Raw genomic sequence first — 22,275 nt, 5'->3', positions numbered from 1 at the left:
TCCCGAATTACTTAGTTTTTACCGAAATTTGGGTTCTAAATCATGGGGTGCCACGATTCACGAGTGGCACCCCTTCATTTCCAACTTTTCCGCAGCTTCTTTTTTTATATTTCATTTTTCCCGGTTTTGAGCTGACATCATCACGTGCGTGATGACGTCAGCTCCGTCAGCCCATCGGAATCAAGCTGTCATCGCGCCATTTCCTGACTTAGAATTGAAGCGAGCGGGTTATATGGATGGATCTTTTCAGTTATTCTGCAGAGCAGTGAAGTGATCAACCAACAAGTAGGAAACATGACTTAAGTCTGGCGAACGGGGAACTCCGTGTAAATGAACAAGTAGGATACATGTCTATTCTTTTGGGCAGTTCAATTCTGCCGTTCTCATTCGCCGTTCTTTATTCTGTCAGCAAAGTGTGTGTGCATCTGTGTATTTATTTATTTTTAGGTTTGCATTATTTAATTCCTGTAAAATTCCACATACTTGCCCAAAGGACAGAAACATTTATCCATTTATATTTCAGAATACATGTACTAACCTCGTGGCTGAAAATGCATTTAGAATCTGGTCTTGGTGTAGTGAAACTTTTTCATTAATAAATGATGACTTTGTAGAGCAACATGTTATGCTGGAGTAGATTAAACAAGGAGCGTGTTATGTACGGTGGAGGAGAGAGAAGAAAAATACTGAACAAGGCATTGAACTTTATTAATATTGCTGAATTTTGCTGGCAGTATGTCATACATAATTCCAGTATAATCTGGGTAGCATTTCCTTTGGTTGCCTTACATATTTTACCATTTGCAGGGATGTGAAGTTTATTGTTTCATAGTAATCCTGCCTGGGTATTCAGCAGATGCACGTGTTGTCTTCAAATAAACAAATAGTGAAATGAACTGAACTGTAGCTTGCCTTGTTGTCATATATTTTTATCTAGATGTGCTGTGACATTGATTGTTGACTTTCCTTTCAAACAACTGGAGCTGATCAGAATTCTAAGTCACTTTTAAGCACTTAATAAGCATAAAACAGCAAATCGAAAGCAATTTCCTAGTGCTGGCATTTTCTTTTTACATTTTTGTAATATCACAGGTGTTGCAGCTAAATAAAGAACTGGTAGAGGTACATCTACGTTGCAGCATGTGGACTACAAACAGTCTTCTGGTTTTTGTGGATGTCATTAGAGTTTTAACATGTTAATGATATTTTTCTTCTCATTTTGTTTTTCTCATTCATCAATCAGCCATTGGTTTTTGCCCAGATGATTTCTGGGGGGGGGGATTGCAGGGGTGGGAGTTGTATAATCTCTGACCATTTGCTGTTGTCTGTTGGGTAACAGTTTACTTTAACTGGAAATTAGGAGTTTAGTGAGTAGAGTTAAGGCTCTAATTTGTGAATCTTACAAGATTTTAGAGAATCCTGTGTACCTTGTCACATACTTTTATTATTTGTACAATAGGTGGTACATGGGGAATATCAGCAGTCCATTAATTAAGATACCAGCGGTACACATGGCATTTTGGTAGTATAGACATCAGATTATTTTTCCAGTGTTGGACAGGTAGTACTGATAGCTTTTTATGGGGGGGGGGGGCTTTTGAGTTGAAAAGAGATAGCCAACTGCAACTCATGTAACTTATACTTAAGAGTGCCTAGTGACTGCATGTGTAAGCCAGGAAGGTTTCATCCCTTGATCTTGAGCCCCCCCCCATCCTTCAAAGTAGTGCATATGTTTATTTTCATAAACTTTCCAATCTAATATTGTGAGAGGCAAATTGCCTGCCATTCGGGAATGCTTAACAGATGTTCAGCACAACAGCTGTCATTGTTACATTAGTGGCCTGCCCATTTTACAGAGAAAATAATCCACATATGTATGTAGTTATAAATCACTTTATGTCCCTGAATATTTTTAACAGAAGATTTCTACCAAATAAATTTATTGCAAAATTAGAAATATAAACTAGTCATAATTTGCACCTCCAGTACTTTATTCTTGGCAGCTGCCTTTGCATTTTTTTTTGTGTGTGTCAGAGGTCTAGCACATTCTGATCTACTTAAGAGGTAAACAAACTGACAAACACTTTCAGTTCTTGGTTTCAGCACTGTAAATTTTTGCCTTTCTTCTGCTGTTAGGGAATAGCTAATCCAACTCTATACCCATTTAATATGTAGAAATGAATAGTACCATATGAATAGTAGTGGTCCTAGCTCTCGCTGTGTACATGCGAGGGGTAAACTGTCTGTGAGTTACAAAAAGGAGAATAAAACTTCTCTACCCTTTTGTGTGAAAAATGTGACTAATTCTTGTGTTATACTTTTTTCATGTGTCTCCTTTTCACTGTGTTATACTTTTTTCATGTGTCTCCTTTTCACTGTGGTCACTTTAAGAACTAATACTTCAGTGGTCCATGCGACGTCCCCACTGTGGGCCAGTAATCAAGGAGCCTGAAAACTCACCACTGACACTGGAGAGGGATGTTCACTTGGAACACAAATGGATACTCCCAGTATTTCCAGATGCAGCTTTCTGCATCAAGCATAATTTCCTTTAAGAGCACACAGGGAACACAGTCCGGCGTATGGGTTTCCCTCTCTGTCAAGATCCCCAGTAATACTCCCCACTAGCACAGCTGTACAATTGAGTCCTCAGCCAAGTGGCCTATAAAATGTAAAAATAAAATCCAGATAATCCATTGTAGAAGTAAAGCAGTATGTATGTACACATTAGTGTTTATGGTAAATGGGGCAAAATAGGTAGATAATGGGACATTGGAATGGCTGCAGGGGGACTCTGGTGCCATATTTTGGTTGTCTGCTCTACAGTTTGTGTTTGAATGTTGGTATCCCACAATTCCATTGGAGTGGGTGGGGTGACATGATTATGTATGCAAATTTGATAACAGATTTGTACCTGTTTTTCATGGGCCTTGTCCAGAGTTTTGATGTGTCCAGGTTGAGAGGTATGCTGGTGCGTGCAGATGTCACTTTTATGGCCCACATACCTGCTGCCACATCAGATGTCCGATATACCTAGAGGGACTGAAAATCTTTGGAAACCTGGCCGGATGAACTGCAGAGGAAGAAGGGTAAACCCACATGTAGAATACTGCAACACTGGAACAGAAGGGCATCCACTACTGCTCTGGGCCCTGGTAGCATCCCAGCAATTTAACAAATCTAATTTTGAGGGTGGATAAGGGCTTCATAGGTCATTTACAATATAGTTTAAGATGGAGTACAATATTGCCAAAAGAAACATCCACTAGGAAGGAATATGCATCAGTGTCAGTGGGGAATCCAGTCTGATCTGTAGAAACTAAGACTAATTTATTTCTCCTTTTTTGTAACAGCCTCATAACACAGATGCTAGATTGGGAGATGACTACACAAGAATTCACCAAGGTCATCTTACTGCATCTGTGCATCAGCTTAAAACACTCCTAAACAACAGAAAATTTAGGGACTTCAGAAGACGCAAGACAGACAGAATTAGGATAAAATGATGTAGCAGGATGTAGCGATAGAAGCCTTCTGTGTTTAAAAAAAAAAAGTACATTCATAGTTGTCTGTGCCGAAGGTTTTAGTGACAATTTTCTCAATCAGAGTTTCCTTTATCAAAATAAACGCTTAAGGTTACAATCTTCAGGAGGTATTTGAAACCAGCAAGGGCACGTTACTACGACATGTTACTAAGTAGCTTGTCTAGGGATGTTGAGAAAAAAATCCACTGTAATTTTCCATACAAGCTCAAATACTACCAAAAAACTGTAAACTGACAGAAAAGGATATACTCTTTCAATTCTCTTCAGATATGGCCAATTGAAATGAATGAAGTTAACAATCTCAAGCAGGAATGGCCTTAGGTTAACTGGTACCCTAGGCAAAAGGGCTCCACGGCACCCCCCCACACCACCTGGTGCCCCCATCCTGGTCTACTTACATCAAATAAACACTGAAAAAGCACCTCTGCTACAACGGCGCCCTAGGCGGCCGCCTAGTTGGCCTATGCCTAAGGCCGGCTATGATCTCATGCTTAGAACTGTTTCTGCTACACAGCCAAGCTTCCTTTAACACTTGTGTTATGGAGGTGTACCCTTTTGTTCACTGAAACATCACACTGCTAAAATGATCTGGACTGAGAACTGAAGTCTGTCCCCAGCATTATCGTAACCATTCAGGAATCCATCCAAGAATAGCAGCTACAATGATCACCAGTGCTCTAGCGGTGAAAGGGTAATCCAAGAATAATTTAATCGGATTCTTGGCATTAGGCAACAGTAGGAATATTAAAACAAAAAAAATTACAGTCTCAATCAGCAGGCTACGAGGGTAATAGTCTGTGTGGAAACATGGGTTTTCTTTGGGCAGTTCAGAATGCAAGTAACATTATGACAAGGTCACTGTTCTGGCTTCAGTCAATGTTTCATAGTTTTATTGAGACAACTAAAATAAAAAGGCACATAAACCTAGATTATAATATGTTTACAGGGACCATTTAACAAACATTTACATTAAAAGTGTAGGAATGTGTTTCCTTTCTGCTAAACAGAAAGTCCTAAGCCTTTATATATATATATACACATATATATACAAAATCTTTACACAAGTGATTTTCCTTAAAGTACAAAAAATGTTCTCTTAAAAAAATGATTTATTTTTCACTAGGATCTAACTTATGATGCAGTTCAAGCCCCAAGAATGTAATTCTGTAATAAAATAGAAATAAACGTCCCTCACTCACGTCAGGAATGCATATTTCACAAAGATGTAGTAAACTGAGGCACAGTGGCAAGTCTTAAAAAAAAAAAAAAAAAAAAAAAAAAAAGTACATTTCCAGATTGCAACTCTGAACCCCAAGTCAGGAATCATTAGAAAAATGTGACTCAACTTAAAGCAGTGTTTAGTACCGTGTATAAAATGCTGAAGGTGCAAGGACAACAAAAAAAAGAACAAACTAACTTGAGAAGTAAAAAACAACTATGCCACGGTGTGGCACTGTGTTTTACAGACGGACTCGCTGTGTGACTGATAATACAACAGTATTTGGTAAATTTCACAAAATATGTCAAGAAAGTGCTAAAATGTAAAATATGCAAAATGCTACTTTTACAAGGCTGAATGCACATTTCCATAAAAACAATTATACACAGAGGTGGTTTACTTCTGTTGTGGAGTATGTCCTTTAGTTAGTGGTTAGCATAAAAAGAATAACATTAAACCTTAATACAATATTGTATGAAATAAGCACTGTAGCATCATCAGTTTTAAATCAAGGGACTCAGAAGTATTCCAGTTTAAATATTGCTTCTGTAATGCACATTTTAGTGCATTTGGAAATTAATTCTTGCCAGTTTATGAAGGGATTTTTAATGCAACCACAGTGAGGTTCATTTTAACATTTAAATGCAATCCCCTCATGCCATCTGTCTTTCAGAAATGCATATGCAACAGTTCATGAAACACTGGCTATAATGCAACACTCCATTAAGTAATATGAAGAATATTTACACTTCCGAACGTCAGGTCACAACCCCTATTATACTTATGAAACTTATAAATTATATGATAAGTTACGTATGCTTTGCATATCAATCCTGTTAAAACACCCTTCCCATAGGGAATGCTGCCTGAAATTACCATATTTCCAAGGTGCAATGCATATTCCCTAGAAATACATTCCAATTTTATTTTGCAGAAATGCATTTCCATATAAAATATACCTATGCACCAGCAGTTTCACCAGATCTCATCCTATTAAAAAGCCATTAAAAGAATCATCCATATAACCACTGAATGATAAGTATAGTCTGTTAGTGTTACTCACAATAATGGGCTAGTTTAGCATTTAAAGCTATAAGTTAATACAGTGAAACAAATACAGCTGCATTTCTCAAAATGCAACAACACAGTGAAATGTAATGGACACTAGCCCCAAATGACCAGAATAAAACCATCAGTGAAATGTATGGCATACATTTACAAAGGAGGAATCTTGATCCCATTGCAAGGTCCAACCAGTTCAGCTCGGTCATCATTTACATCAGGTAAGCTGCTGGTAGCCAGTTGGTTAAAATAAAGAATTAATACTGTTAAGTTCCAATTCTTCACCATGGTGGAGAGGACGGCAAGGCTTGAGAAAGGAATGGCATGCTCTCCATTGACCTCATTGCTATATTGAGTGGTCCTGCTAAAGTCATGGGTGTTGGTAAATTCATTGGTGTTGTTATAGTGACAGGATGTGGTATGTTTACTGGAGCAGTCACAGGTGTTGGTATACTGACAGGTGCTGTAAGAGTCAATGGAGATGCCATTGTAATTGGTGACGTTATAGTGACTGGATGACCTATATTCATTGAAGCCGCAAGACTTGCAGCACTGGACACATTTACCGGACTCCTCATGCTCATGGCAGCTGCAACAGCAGTAACTGGGTTTGTGACTGTCCCAGCAGAGACAGACGATGCTATACTGAATGGAGTAGCAACTGTAACCGGGGTTTGTGAAACAGAAGACACCTGCTGGCACATGTCACGAGTTTCTGAAACAAAACATAAAAAAAAAAAAAAAAAAAAAAAATTAGAAATACACTTGAAATTTAATACTACGTGTTATGGTGCAGAAGGCAAAACAAGTTAAATGAGCTTCAGGTTATTTCTAGATTCCTTCTATAACCACATAGACTGGGTCAGACAGGTTGAAGCGGACATCCTCACAGCCATACACAAAGGAAAATATTGTTTTTTTTTAACAAATTTCAAAATCTTTAAAGTATTCAATCACTTCCTACCATCACTGTTTTCGGAAACTGTAACATTGGGTAAAATGATGTTGCATGGTACTCACTGCAACAGTGGACAATGACTGCCAGACACCTAGCGCTAGAACTGCTCACTACATACAGAACTTTCCCAGGTTTCTAACCATACTTTTTGGCTCTCCTTAACATTATGAAAATGACAATACCTTGTGAATCTCCCCAGTTCTTACCTACCTGTATCTACAACAGACAAGAAATTTGTCACATACTAGCCAAAAGATGTAAAGAAAATATGATGCAGACCAAAGAATACCTAGTAGATAATGTGAAGATGTGTCCTGCAGCTATAGTGCTTGCTCAGTGATCCAAAATAATGGTGAATATCATATAACCTTTTTATGACAAATAACAATTTGGCTGCACGACATAACAGGGAAGAGTCCTACAGCAGAACATTCTCCTGGATGAAGGTATTATGGGAACCCCCCCCCCCCATCAGAGCCCCAAAGACCTCAAAAAGGATTATATTATTGCTTTATGAAGGTGTGCACAGATGACTTAAGTGTTCATCACAAAATCATCTAGGAATGTACTGCAGAAAAACAAGCAAGACAAGTAGCCACTGGTCAAGTGGAATTTGGAATTTGAGAGAGAGAAGGCTCTGCAATACTCATTTTTATTTATTGCTTTTGTTTACCATGAAAGTCCGACTGGGCACAAAGTCCCTTTTCAGCAGTGGCCTGGGAAGAAAGTGCTGTTGAAATATGACTATATAAAATTAAATGCATTTAAAACAGAAATTGTAGAATTCAAGTATAGGTATGGTTACAAGAAGAATAAGGCACACTGACATTTACTATGTAACAACTAAAAGTACAGCTGTGTACACTTACCATAAATGTAGATGTTCGAGTGTATTCACTGTTGCAGTCATTACATTTGGGTAATCTGCTGGCAGGTTACCCTCAGTCAGCCTGAATTCCAAAGTCTTGGGTCCTGCGTTGGTTGCTGTATTCTCTTCCACGACGTCAGGTCATATACATATGCATCAATATAAACTTTACCTTCATCTACAAGCAAATACACCACATAGGTTGCAGAAGATAGAGAAGGAAAGATAAATTTCAGAATGACAGAGGGATGGCGGGAGGGAAACCTGGACTGCAACAGTGAATACACTCGAACATCTACATTTATGGTAAGTGTACACAACTGTACTATGTTCTTCGTGTTTCACTGTTGCAGTCATTACATTTGGGTAGAATCTCAAAGCTATGGTTGGGAGGCTGGAGCTAAACAGCATTAGGTGCAGCTATAAGGCCCTGCAGCACTGCAGTGGCAAAGCCTGCCCTGGACTTAGAGTAGAGAGGCAAATGATAATGCTTTGTAAAGGTGTGAACAGAACTCCAAGTAGCAGCCTCTAGAATGTATTTGGTTGGTACTCCTCTGAGAAAGGCTGCTGAAGTAGCTGCAGCTCTGGTGGAATGAGACCTAATGCCCATGGGCACAGGTTTACCATGGTGTAAGTAGCAGAAACGGATGCAGTGGCTTATCCACCTTGAAATTGTCTGCTTTGAAATGGCCTTTCCTTCTGACCCTGCAGCATATGACACTAGTAACTGCTCAGTTTTTCTTAGAGCTTTAGTCCTGCTCAAGTAGAATCTTAGCTGTCTGTGTACGTCCAAGGAATGTAGAATTCTCTCCCCCTTGTTCTGCGGATTTGGATAGAAAGTTGGCAGATTAATTGTTTGGTTAAGGGCCACACTGGAAACCACCTTAGGCATAAAAGTAGGATTTGTCTTCAGAGACACCCTGTCTGGGTAAAATATGATAAAAGGTTCTGCAGCCATGAGGGCCTGTAGCTCTGAAACTCTTCTTGCTAAAGTAATTGCTAGCAGCAGAGCTGTTTTCCACGATAAGAACTTTAGATCAGCGGTAGCAGCTGGTTCAAATGGAGGCAGGGTGAGCTTTTCCAACACATAATTGAGGTCTCATGCAGGTAATGGTGATCTTCTAGAAGGCCTTAAATTTTTGGCTCCTCTAAGATACTGCTTTAGTAAAGGATGAGAAAAGATTGGTGGCTCTGTACTGTAATGAGCAGAAATGGCAGAGGCATGGATTTTGATTGATGAGAAAGATAGGCCTTTGTCAAGCATCTCAGTTAAGTATTGTAATATCGGAGGAATATTTGTTTTTGCTGTATCAGTTCCTTGTGCTTGATTCCAAGCAAAGAATCTCTTCCATTCGTCAGCATAAGACTTTCTAGTACTAGGCCTTCTGGCTTCCAAAATGACATCCATCACAGCTTTACTGAGAGGTGTTGTTTGTATGACTACATGATTAGCCATGCTGCCAGGTTCAGAGTCTGTAGGTGATTGTGCAGGATCTGACTGTTTTACTGGGACAATAGTTGTGGTCTTTGAGGCAAGGTCCAAGCTGGGTATTGAGACAAGTTCCTTAGGATTGGGTACCAGTATTGGCGGGGCCAGTCTGGGGCAATTAATATCATCTTTGGTTTCTCTTGTCTGACTTTTAGGAGGACCTTGGGTAGAAGAGGCAGAGGAGGAAAGGTGTAAACAAATAGGTTTTTCGAACTGAAGGATAGGGCATCCACTTTCCATGCTTGTCTGTGATAAGTCCTTGTGCAGAATCTTTTCAACTGATAATTTTGAGGAGAAGCAAATAGATCTATGTCTGGGCTCCCCCCATTTCTCTGTTATCATGCTGAAGACTTGTGGATTTAGTTTCCACTCGTGAAGATCCATAAGGTTTCTGCTTAAATTGTCTGCCAGAGTGTTTTGTTTTCCTGGCAGGAATTGAGCTTGAAGATGTATTTGGTAGGTCAAAGCTGTGTCCCACAGTGCCATGGCTAATCTGCAAAGGGGGTAGGAGTGTGTGCCCCCTTGCTTGTTTATATACCACAGGACTGTGGTGTTGTCCGTCTTTATCAGTAGTTGCCCTGGATGAAGTAAGTCCTTGAAGGCTGTTAGGGCATTTTGGACAGCTAGCATCTCTTTCTGGTTGATATGCAGATGCATTTGTTTTGGTGTCCATAAGCCCTGAATGCATCTTCCTGCCATGTGGGCCCCCCAGGCATAATCTGATGTGTCTGTTGTTAAGGTTTGGTTGGCAGGGGGTAGAGTGAAGGGCAGTCCCATGTTATGGTGATATGCCTTTGCCCACCATTGAAACTCCTGTTGCAGGCAGGGAATGTGAGGAATCATTGTTTCCAGATTGTGTGAATGTTGACTCCAGGGAGGATGGCATAATGGTTAAGGTGTTTACCTTACAGACACAAGGTGCAGGGTTTGATTCTCACATGGGGTATTTGGCTAGGCTTGAAATGGCCCTCAAGGGTAGTTAGCCTACTACGATCCTATGATTTTTGGGTTGGGAGGGTGGCCTAATGGTTAAGGTGTTTGCCTTACAAACACAAGGTGCAAGATTAGAGTCTCCCCCAAGGGATAATTTGCTAGGCTTAAAATGGCTCGCAAGGGCAGTTAGCCTAGTACTCACCTATGAACCTATAAACTTTTTAGGTACCATTGAAGTTTCCTCATATGCTGTCTTGCATATGGAATTAGTAAGATGCAGGATGCCATGAAGCCCAGAGCCTGCAGAATTTGTCTTGCAGAAGACTGGGTTTTTGTTGCCATCAGTTTGAAGTAAGTAGTCAAGTACTCCATTTGACTCAAATTGTTCTGTAGATAAACAATTTAAGGAACGCTGGTTCAAGTCTGCCCATAGATGTGTAATCAAATGGTTACATATTTTGTTAGAGAGATCAGCTGAAACATAAAAAGATGAAACAAGAACTGGCGATATTATCACAGACAATTAGTGACTCTATGAACCCTGCCAATATTAAAGTTTTCTTGGAAAAGACTAATGAGAAGTTATTTTGAAACATAAAAAGATGAAACAAGAACTGGCGATATTATCACAGACAATTAGTGACTCTATGAACCCTGCCAGTATTAAAGTTTTCTTGGAAAAGACTAATGAGAAGTTATTTTCGTGGAGGCAGAACTTATTAATCAGAAGAAATCAAAACTAACAAGAGACATTAACGAATATGAGGCAGAGCTTGCCTTTTCATATTCCACCAATCGGCGAGCTGGGAATCGAAGAAGACGTCAGCACGTGAAGTTTAAGAGCACACCTTCTTCTTCTTTTGTATCTTACGGAGAAGAAAGCCGGTTTGGATTAGATACGAGCGGTGAGTTTCCTGAGTTGCCTCAACCGCAATGGCCGGAAGAGCATATGAAGACTTTTCGGAAACAAGGAGGTCCACAATATAACCAACAACAGTGACAGAAACGGAATAGGAACTTTGGGACATACGCTGGTAACTCGGAAAGAGGTTACCAGGTGGATTTCCAACAAGGACAAAGAAATGGACAGCAATAAAATAAAAGGTTCAGGAAATAAGGTATGTACTGAACAGAGTTTAGTTTTAAATTTATCCCAATGTGATTTAATGCAGGAACAGGTTTCTGTATTGAATTTGGGGTTGAAGTTTGTACTGACTGCGATACCTCGAGGGCATGTGGTGAAACAAGAGGTATTTAGATTTTTGAGAAAAGTGCATTTAAAATATCATTTTTCAAGAGATTTTATGAGTGAAAATGTAGAATTTAACTCTTCTCTAATTAATGAATCTGACGGCAGTTTCTTTTCTTGTCATGAAGATGTTGGGGAAAGACATGTTGATGGCAGTGATGGTAGTATTTCTTTCAATGCTTATTGTAAAATTGATGTTTCATATATACCAACATTTAATAAATTTATGCCCCCTTTGTTAATCAACATATTGCACAATTCAGATCCATGATAGGGTTTGGATGTGAAAATATTTGTGACAATATACTAGCGAGTAAACATGAAGTGTCTTACAACATGACTCTGAAGGAATGGCAAGCTTTGAGAATACTGAGTGACAGAAAGGACATAGTAATTAAACCTTCAGACAAAGGGAATAAAATAGTTATTATGAATGCATTACAATACTATAACATGTGTATGGAACACTTGGACAACACCGATGTAAATGAAAAGTGTAATAAAAATAAGTATGAACAAGCAGTGGTTGAGTTTGAGAAAATGTTGGACAGAAGTGTTAGGTTAGGATATTTTAATGAAAAAGATGTTAGGGATGGGTTATTTAATCGGAAAAGTGAAATAGCCATTTTCTTCTGCCTACCTAAAGTACATAAAAGTTTGGTTAAACCTGCGGGAAGACCTATTATCTCTGCTTGTAATTATTTTTTACATAAGATTGGTTTAGTGCTACATAAAATATTATTACCCTATGTTCTTAGATCCCCTGTCTATATAAAAGATAGTTTAGATTTTTTACATAAAATTTCCCCATTAGTGTGGAACAAGGACAGGTACTGGGTGGTAATTGATGTTAAAAGCTTGTATACCTCTATTCAGCATAAAGATGGCCTAGAGGCAATAAAGTACTTTTTAGGTGACAGTCCATTTGCTTGTTTTGTAACAAATACGGTAGATTTTTGTTTGAAAAATAATTATTTTTATTCTGATAATATACTATATAGACAGAAACAGGGTACAGCAATGGGGGCAGCTTTGCCCCCATGTATGCGAACATTTTCATGTCTTTTTTGAAAGAAGTTTTTTATTTAATTTGAATTTTATGAAGAGATATGTAGATTTTTATTTTCGTTTTATTGATGACTTCATATTTGTATGTGAGGGGGGTAAAGAAGAAGTAGATAACTTTATATTAGACATGCAAAGGAATTCCTTTGATCTAGCATTTGATGGACTTCAGAAAGGTAACAGGGTGGTGTACTTGGACCTTATTTTGGAAGGTATGGAAAATGGGAATATTTCGTCCAATATTCATAGGAAATTTGTGGACGGTAACCAATATTTACATGCCACGAGTTGTCACCCCCCCACGTATTGCAGGCTTTACCTTATGGTGAATTAGTACGTGTCTCTAGGCTGTGTAGTGAGAGGAATGAGTTAATAAAAGAAATGGAAAGGACAAATTATATGTTCTTACAAAGGGGTTATGATCCAGCCATTTTGAAACAAGCCCAAATTAGAATAAGGAATGAGATAGGTAAGGATAGAAATGAAAATAGATATAAAGAAAGGAATAAATATCAAATTAGAAGAGTTACTGAACAAAATAAGGAAAAAGGAGATGCAATTTATTATGTGTCTGTGTATAATATAAGAAGCGAGGAAGTGAAAACCTTGATAGAATATTATTGGAAATATCTATTGGAAGACAGGGTTCTGGCAAATATTCTGACCAATAAACCATTCTTCTCTTATAAAAGGGGAAGAAATTTGAAGGACATGGTAGTACATGGAAAGTTTTATATGCCAAAAATAGATATACCAAGAACAATTTTAAATCGAGGCACAGCATGCTGCAATAGATGCAGTCAGTATTTGTGCAAATATTGTCAGCACATTTAGTAGTATAAATGGGGTTAAGTTTGAACCTAGAGATATATATACATGTAGAAGTAAAGGGGTAATATATGCACTAAAATGTCCATGTGGACTTTATTACATAGGAGAAACAGAGGGAATTTTGTATCAGATTCATGGAACATATTAGAGATGTTAACAATATGAGAGAAGATAAAATAATTGCTTCACATGAGAGAAAATAAAATAATTGCTTCACATTTTAAGATGTTTCACAACAGTGATGTGACTTTGTTACAAGGTACTGTTTTAGAGACTATGAAATGTTTAGGCAATGAAGAAAATGTACTAAAACAAAAGTTGTTATATAAAGAAAGTATTTTTATTTTGAAGTATAAAACTATGGCACCTACTGGTTTAAACAATGAGTTAAATTGGAAGTGTCTGCTTTAAGATGGAAACTCATTGTGTAATTAGTGGGTGTGTGTTACTGATTGAATGTAATATATAAGAGTATATACTTTGTAGTTTTTATTGTTTGATATTCCTTGAAGGTGGAAACACTGAAGCGCTAGAAAATAAAGAAAATTTGTTTTATTCAGTTGCCTTCTTTGTTAAATCACAGTTGGTGGTTTCTTTGGTCAGAGTTGTATTGAATTGAAGAATGAAGCAAGTAGTCAGTTGCCTTTGCTTTTCTGGCGTGAGGTAAGCCGCCTGGGCATTTGTATCTAAGCTTGCACCCAGGAATGTTATCTTTTGAGAGGGTACCAGTTGTGATTTTTTTTCGTTTATTGTGTACCCTAGGCATGTTAGAAGCCTTCTCACAAATGCTACGTGTCGAAGAAGAGTGTCCTTGGTCTCTGCTTGAATAAGACCGTCGTCCAAGTAAGGATATATTTGTATACTTCTTTGTCTGCAAATACAATTACTGGTGCCAGGCACTTTGTAAAGACCCTGGGCGCAGTAGATAACCCAAAGGGCAGTGCAGAGAATTGGTAATGCATTAAGTCAACCTTGAATCTGAGGTATCTTCTGCACAATTGTCTTATTGGGACATGCAGGTATGCCTCTTTTAGGTCCAAAGTCACCAGCCAAACATTCTTGCCCAGCATGGGCAGAAGCTGCTGCAAAGTCAGCATTTTGAATTTTGGAATGTCCAGGTATGTGTTCAAAATCGATAAATCCAGTATTGGCTGTCAGGCCTTGTCCTTGCTGGGTACCAAGAACAGTCCTGAGTAAAAACCTTGTCCTTTTTCCTGTTCTGGTACTGTCTGAATGGCCCCCATATCCATGAGGGACGTAACCTGTTTTTGTGCCTCTTCCCATTGATTTTTTGGCAGATCTGGCCAACCATTTGCCATTGGCGGAGAGTGGAAATGGAATATGTATCCCTGTGATACGATGTTTAGTACCCACATCCTGGGTTATTAACTGCCAATTTTGAGCAAAAAGTGCTAATTTTCCCCCTATGGGTGCTGCCAAAAGATAAATGCTTGGTGTAGGCAGAAGGAAGTCATTGGGATTGCTTTCTGTAGGTTTGCGTTTTATCTCCTCCAGATTTGGAGGTAGAAGCGCCCCATTGCTTTGACCTGTATGAATCTTGCGCCTGGTATCTGGAACCCTTAGGGCGTCTGGATTTGCCCCTTTGAGCTCTGTTTGACACAGGAAAGGACCAATTTTTTGTAGGCCAGTGTCTACTGAATCTTGGTGGCTGCACTTGTAAGAAGTCTTTAACAGTTTGCATAGACTTGGCTTTGTCTTCCATTTTCTTTAGAACCTCTTCCGCATTAACACCAAACAGAGAATCATGCTGTAAAGGTGCATCTAGCAATTTAGCTTCAACATGATCAGGCAAATGTTGTTCCTTTAACCAGGCATGCCTTCTAATCACAGATCCAGTAACTGTGGCCCTGCAGGAGGCCTCTAAGGAATCAAAACCACATTGCAAAGTATGCTTTCCAACTTGTTCAGCTGCATGCAATAATTCCTGCAATTCTTTATTTTATGCACATTCTGAAATCAACATCAATTTCTGTTTCAGCAATCCCATAACATGTTGTTGGTACTTCAGCATATGAAATTGACAGTTTAAAGCCCTGATTGCCAAGGTTCAGACATATAAATCTTTTTTCCCCATCTGTCTAGTGCCCTTTAATCTCTGTCAGAGGGTGCAGGATTTTTTTGCTGTTGAGGCCTTAACTCCCTTTGGACCCTGTGAAATAGTTTCAGGATCAGCAGCAGGGTTTCTACATGAAAATTTGTAAGAGTCAGGTACCCTGTAATATCAGTCAGGCTTACTGGGAGCCGGAGGTAAGGAGTCAGGGGTCAAGCTGGACTCCGAAAACACATCATCCACAATGTCTAAAAAGTACAGTTTTGTACCTACCATAAATGTAGATGTTCGAGGATCCACATTGCTGCAGTCATAACCTGTGGGTAGTCCGCTGTCCTCGGTCGGCCCGAATACCAAAGAGCTAGGCTGGCGTCGGTCATGGGCGCCCAGAGCTGATGTCAGCACGTAGTGGTACTTAAGCGCATGACCGACGCCATATCCTCAGTCTTTCTTGCCCCAGATGTCAGAAGGCCTTAAAAAAAAGGAAAAGCCAGAGCCACAAAGGAGAAAATAACAATAATCCCTAAGGAACAATAACAACAACAACAACCACAACAACAACAACCCCAAACCATAGAGGGGAAGGAGGGAGGGAAAATAGGACTGCAGCAATGTGGATCCTCGAACATCTATATTTATGTTAGGTACAAAACTGTACTATGTTCTTCGTCTCACATTGCTGCAGTCATAACCTGTGGGTAGAATCCCAAAGCAAAGGAAAAGGGAGGCTGGCAAACTAAAAAGCATTAGGGGCTGCTAACATGCCCTGTAAGACTGCAGTGGCAAACCCAGCCCTGGACTTGGAGTAAAGAGGGAGATGGTAATGCTTAGTAAAAGTGTGAACTGAACTCCAAGTAGCAGCTTCCAAAATATCCTTAGTAGCTACACCCCTCAAAAAAGCAGTAGAAGTGGCAGTAGCCCTAGTGGAATGAGGTCTAATCCCAGCAGGAACATTCTTCCCATGATGAGAATAACAAAAGGCAATACAATTAGCAATCCACTTTGAAATAGTCTGCTTAGAAACAGCTTTCCCTTGTGAACTCAAAGCAAAAGAAACAAACAACTGTTGAGTCTGTCTGAACCCTTTAGTTCTGCTCAAATGGTAACGTAACTGCCTGTGTATATCCAAAGAATGCAAGATTTTTTCCCCCTTATTTTGGGGATCAGCATAAAAGGTAGGAAAATGGATAGACTGGTTCAAGGCCACATTAGAAATAACTTTTGGCATAAAAGTAGGGTTAGTACGTAAGGAAACTCTATCCTTATGGAATATTAGAAATGGTTCAACTGCCATGAGAGCCTGCAATTCAGATACCCTTCTAGCAGAAGTAATGGCCAACAAAAAGGCAGTCTTCCAAGACAAAAACTTCAATTCCGACGTAGCTGCAGGTTCAAAAGGAGGCAAAGTAAGCTTCTCCAACACAAAATTGAGATCCCAGGAAGGAATAGGAGCTCTACGTGGGGGGTCTTATATTTTTTGCCCCTCTAAGAAATTGCTTAAACAAAGGGTGAGAAAATAAAGGAGGGTCACAATCATAGTGAGCAGAAATGGCTGCAGCATGAACCTTCACAGAGGAAGATGACAAACCCTTGTCTAGTAATTCAGTAAGGTACTGCAGTGTAAAACTCAAATTAGGTACCGAGACATCAAAGTCCTTGGTTGTGCTCCAAAGAAAAAATCTCCTCCATTTATCAGCATAAACCTTTCTAGTGCTGGGTCACCTGGCTTCCAAAATGACATCCAAAACCCGTTGAGGAAGCTGAGAACCCACAGGCTCTAAAACAGAATTTGCCAGGCTGTTAGATGCAGGGACTGCACCCTGACATTGAGCAAATGACTGCTTGACTGGGACAACAAGTGAGGAAGCTGTGGCAAAGGCCAAGGAGGCTCCTGAATTAAACTCCTCAGCAGAGGATACCAGTGCTGTCGTGGCCAATCTGGTGCTATTAAAATCATGCAAGGCTTGTCCCCCCTGACTTTCAAGAGTACCTTGGTAAGGAGAGGCAGAGGAGGAAAAGCATAGACGTGAAGGTTGTTCCAACTGAAAGATAGAGCATCCACTTTCCAAGCTTTTGGGTGAAACATCTTTGTGCAAAATTTTGGTAGTTGGAAATTTAGAGGAAGAACAGATCTATGTCTGGAGTTCCCCAAGCCACTGTCAACTGTTTGAATACTAGAGGATCCAATTTCCACTCGTGGAGATCCACAATTTGTCTGCTCAATACATCTGCTAGGGAGTTCTGTGCTCCTGGCAGAAACCGTGCTTGAAGAGTGATGTGCAAACTCAGAGCAGTCTCCCACAATATCATTGCTTGTCTGCAGAGAGGGTAAGAATGGGTTCCCCCCTGCTTGTTGATGTACCACATGACTGTAGTGTTGTCTGTTCGAATCAACACCTGTAGGACTGCTAACATCTCCTTCATGTTGATATGCAAATGCTGTAGTCTGGGAGGCCACGTGTCTTGAATCCATTTCCCATTGAAGTGTGCTCCCCAAGCCAGGTCTGAGGCATCCGTCGTTATGATCTGACTCGCCTCTGGTCGGGTCACAGAGAGTCCCTTGTTTAGGTGACATTCCTGTGCCCACCACAAGAATTCCTTTTGGATGCAAGGTATTATCTGAATGACAGTGTCCAAATCGTGGCAGTGTTGAGTCCATACACTTTTGAGATACCATTGTAGCTTCCTCATATGCAGTTTGGCATTGGGAAGTACTAGAATGCAAGATGCCATGAACCCTTGAAGGACTGTCCTTGCAGTCAGCCTGGACAGTACTGATAATTGCTGGAAATATAGATGAAGAGTTCTTTGTTTGTCCGGGGTCAGAAAAGCCATCTGAGATGCTGTATTCAGTCTCACACCCAGAAAGCACATGTCCTGAGAGGGTACTAGACTGGACTTTGTTTCGTTCACAGAATACCCTAGGCACCTTAAAACTGCCATTACATACAGTAGATGTTGAAGTAACTTGTCTTTGTCTTGAGCAAGAATCAGGCAATCCAGATAAGGATAAATTTGTATTCCCCTCAGTCTTAAGAAAGCTATTACAGGAGCCAGAACCTTTGTGAACACCCTGGGCAGTAGATAAACCAAAGAGAACTGATAATGAGAAGTACCTGCCAAACAGCAGGAATCTCCTGCAGCTGGGCCTGATAGGAATGTGAAGATAGGCCTCTTTGAGATCCAGAGTTACCATCCAGTGATTTTTGCCTAGCAGAGGCAGATGTTGCTGTAATGTTAACATCTTGAACTTTGGAATGTCTAGGTATGTATTGAGAATGGACAAATCCAGAATTGGCCTCCAAGTGTTTCCTTTCTTTGGCACTAGGAATAGACGAGAATAAAACCCTAGGCCTTCTTCTGACGGAGGTACCACCTGGATTGCCCCAGTCTGTAAAAGCAAAGCAATTTGTTCTTGAGCCTCCAGCCTTTGCTGAGGAGGTACATCTGGCATGCCTTTGAAAGGAGGAAAAGAGTGAAAATAAAACTGGTAGCCTTGATTTATTATGTCCAACACCCATTTGTCCTGGGTGACCAAATGCCAATTTTGTCTGAAAAGTGCCATCTTTCCTCCTAGAGGAGCTGCCAGAAAAGAAGGATCTGGCAGCTGAAGATACAGGTCATTGGGTCTGTTTATGAAAAGGCTGACCCCTGCCGTCACCAGAAGATTGTGCAGGAGAACTCCAAGTCCTAGGTCTGAAAGAACCCTGAGCGTGAGCCCTGCCCTTACCACGTCTAGACCTGCCCTTAGACTGAAAATCCGAAGGGTAAGACCATCCTCTTGCAGGCCAATTCCTGCTAAACTTAGGGGGCTGCACCTGCAAAATTTCCTTAACCGTCTGCATAGACTTAGCTTTGTCTTCCATCTTTTTCAAAACTGACTCCACAGGGGAACCAAAAAGAACTTCAGATTGAAGAGGAGCATCCAAAATCCGAGCTTTAACATGCTCTGACAAATTTTGATCCTTAAGCCAGGCATGTCTGAATAACTGAACCAGTAGCAGCCACCCTGGAAGAAGCCTGAAGGGCATCAAAGCCACACTGCAAGGAATGTTTACCAACTTGGTCAGAAGCATGAACCAAGTCCTGCAATTCCTTACACTCTATACCCTCAGATAGAGCATCTACCTTAGATTTTAACTGACCTAACAGAAAGTTCTGATACTTCAGCATATGAAATTGGCAATTTAAAGCCCTCATAGCTAACGTAGAAGAGGTGTATACTTTTTTACCCCACCTATCCAACGCTCTAGAATCTTTATCCAAAGGAACTGGATTCTTAACCACAGAAGCCCTGACACGTTTAGGCCCTTGAATAATAGTTTCTGGGTCAGCTCTAGGACTCTTTACAAATATTTATGTGCCGCTGGCACTCTGTAATACCTGCCTGGCTTGACAGGGCCGGGGGGTAAAGAGTGAAGGTTAAGGGAGGCTTCAGAACAAACATCCTCAACCACATCTAAAACAGGGGAATAGCCAAAGGTCTATGTTGTGGCAAAACAAAATTCCCTAAGCCTCTTACGAATCCGAAAAATCCTGACCTTCCCACTTGAAATGCTCCCTCATGGAATGCAAGGTTTCAGAAAAGGAAAAATCCTCTGGAGAAGAAGCAGAAGGACAGGAATCCTCTGCATCCGAATCTGAATAGGGAGGAAAATCCTGAATATCCTCAGCTGAGGACTCAGAGTAATCAGAGGAATGCTCCATACCCTCTAAATCTGTCTCCACCCTAGGCCTCTTCTCAGGAGGGGGCATAGAACCCCTGATCAAAGTAATCAAATCCTCTGCCATTTTCAACATATGTTTTTAGAACAGAGCCCAAGAACTAGGGCTATGGCCTGCACCAGAAAGACCAGGTCTAGCCTTAGCAGGGCCTTTAGAGACTGAAGTAGAAGGCCTAATAACCTTTTGTAAGGATGGAACCACAGAAACTTGAGAAGCACCCTGCCTGGCCTAACTCCTGAGAGGCCAACTCCTGTAACAGTAAAGGTTCCCCTGGGATTCAGCCGAGACCTCGGCTGGATCCACAGATTCAACCGTAGATTCCATAGAACCGGCGTCCGCGGGACGCACTCATCCGTTTTGACCTTAAAGATTTATCTTTTCGCTTTTATGGGCCGGAGGATCCGACGGCATGTTGTAGTTACACCGCCACCGAAAACCAACATAGCACAGTCTAATCTGCTTAATGGTGCGCTTATTAAATCTAGCGCCAAGCGTTGCCACCGACTACGTGCTCAGGCCCCAAGCAAGGAATACAGAGAGAATAATAGTCCCTATGAGGTATCTGTTTCCCACAAGAAATACAATTATTAACTTTTTCTGACATCCGGATTAACTGAGGCAAGAAAAGACAAAAATTTCCCCCAACGGTGTACTTAGCCCAACTTGGTCTTCAGTCTGAAACTTGAAAATTGAAGATTTCAGAACGCCGAACGGCACTTGCAAACGCTGCTTCTGCTTCGGACCACGCGGCAAGAAAGACTGAGGATATGGCGTCGGTCATGCACTTAAGTACCACTACGTGCTGACATCAGCTCTGGGCGCCCATGACCGACGCCAGCCTAGCTCTTTGGTATTCGGGCCGACCGAGGACAGCGGACTACCCACAGGTTATGACTGCAGCAATGTGAGACGAAGAACATCAGGGAGGATGGCTAAGGGCTTGTGCTGAGGGAGAAGGAAATCTCTGAGCCTCTTTTTTGATTCTGAGAAGTCTTGACTCTCCCAGTGAAAATGCTCCCTCAAAGTATGCAAGGTTTCTCCAAATGAATAATCCTCAGGAGGAGATGCAGATGGAATAGACTCCTCAGCATCAGAATCCTCATAGGGAGGTATAGACAATTCCTGATCAGAAGAGGAATCAGAAGAAATAGAAACCTGATCTGAAGATTCATAATCAGTGTCTTGTCTAGGCCTCTTATTTAGAGGGGGATGGGTACCCCTGATCAAGGTAATAAGGTCTTCAGCCATTTTGGTCATCTGTTCTTTAGGCATAGAAGCCTGTGCACGTGGCTCATGCATCATTTTTTTAGTTTTAGAAGTTGCTTTTGTCTTTGGTTTTTCAGCTTTCGTCGGTTTGATATACAAATGTTGAGGTCTGAATACACCCTCAGAAGCCGGTGCATGCTCAGAGGCTCCGGAACCATCCGAGAGAGATACATCCATTGGTCCAATACCTTGAGTATCTTGCGGCATGCCGGACTCCACATGGGTGTCGGTAGAGGCTTGCAACTCGAAGGTAGCAGGTATCAGGGGCTGCGAAAGCGCCTCACTGAGTATCGGCAAACCGGCGACTGGCTTAGGAGAAGCTTCGTCGTTGGTTTTGGATCTCGACTGCCTTTCTCTGTCCTTTTCCTTGCGTTTTTTTATGTGCTCCGGTAGTCGGATTGCTGTCATACGACATTCCTGGGTAGTTAAATCTGTTTCCAAAATACTTTGATGCAAAAATATATCGACACTTAATAGTGCGTTGGTTAAATCCAGCAAAAAACTGACAGCCAGGCACGTTGTGATCAGGGCCTTGGCAAGGAATGCAATATAAATGGAAATCCTTATGAGGTATTTGCTTCCCACAAGTAATAAAATTATTAACTTTTTCTCACATCGGTAAAAAGCAAGAAAAAAGTTTCCCCAACGCGGTACTTAGCTTTAGTGAAGACTTCGGTTCTGAAACTCAAACTCAAATTTTTCAGTAGTCGGCCGACCGGCACTTGCGAAAATGCTTCTGCTTTGGGCACCGCACAGCAAGAAAGACTAAAGAAAATGGCGTTGGCTGCATGTTTTATACCCCTGACGACCTGACGTCATGGAAGAGAACACAGCAACCGACGCAGGACCCAAGACTTTGGAATTCAGGCCGACTGCCAGCAGATTACCCAAATGTAATGACTACAACAGTGAAACACGAAGAACATCAGTAAATGTGCAAAAACGGAGTTTAAAAATAAGCACATGGTAAGCGAGAATTGAAAAGTTTTGCTGG

At 40.7% G+C, this 22,275-nt stretch overlaps 1 protein-coding gene across 1 annotated transcript in view; it reads right to left on the bottom strand.

Annotated features, from left to right (window-relative positions):
- Nucleotides 1-4,409: 4,409 nt before the first annotated feature.
- The window catches only part of LOC122787974 (vascular endothelial zinc finger 1-like), a 247,008-nt gene continuing 229,142 nt past the window's right edge, over nt 4,410-22,275 (bottom strand). Inside the window, exon 4 of the mRNA XM_044054903.1 lies at nt 4,410-6,541. Coding sequence (XP_043910838.1) covers nt 6,108-6,541 — 434 coding nt within the window. The 3' untranslated portion in view covers nt 4,410-6,107. The remainder of the gene's footprint in view (nt 6,542-22,275) is intronic.

Source organism: Protopterus annectens, chromosome 13.part0 (assembly GCF_019279795.1).
Source record: "Protopterus annectens isolate FY-2018-M chromosome 13.part0, PAN1.0, whole genome shotgun sequence".
Classification (NCBI taxonomy): domain Eukaryota; kingdom Metazoa; phylum Chordata; order Ceratodontiformes; family Protopteridae; genus Protopterus; species Protopterus annectens.
Note: the sequence above shows the minus strand (reverse complement) of the source record. Positions and strands in the feature narration are given on the sequence as shown.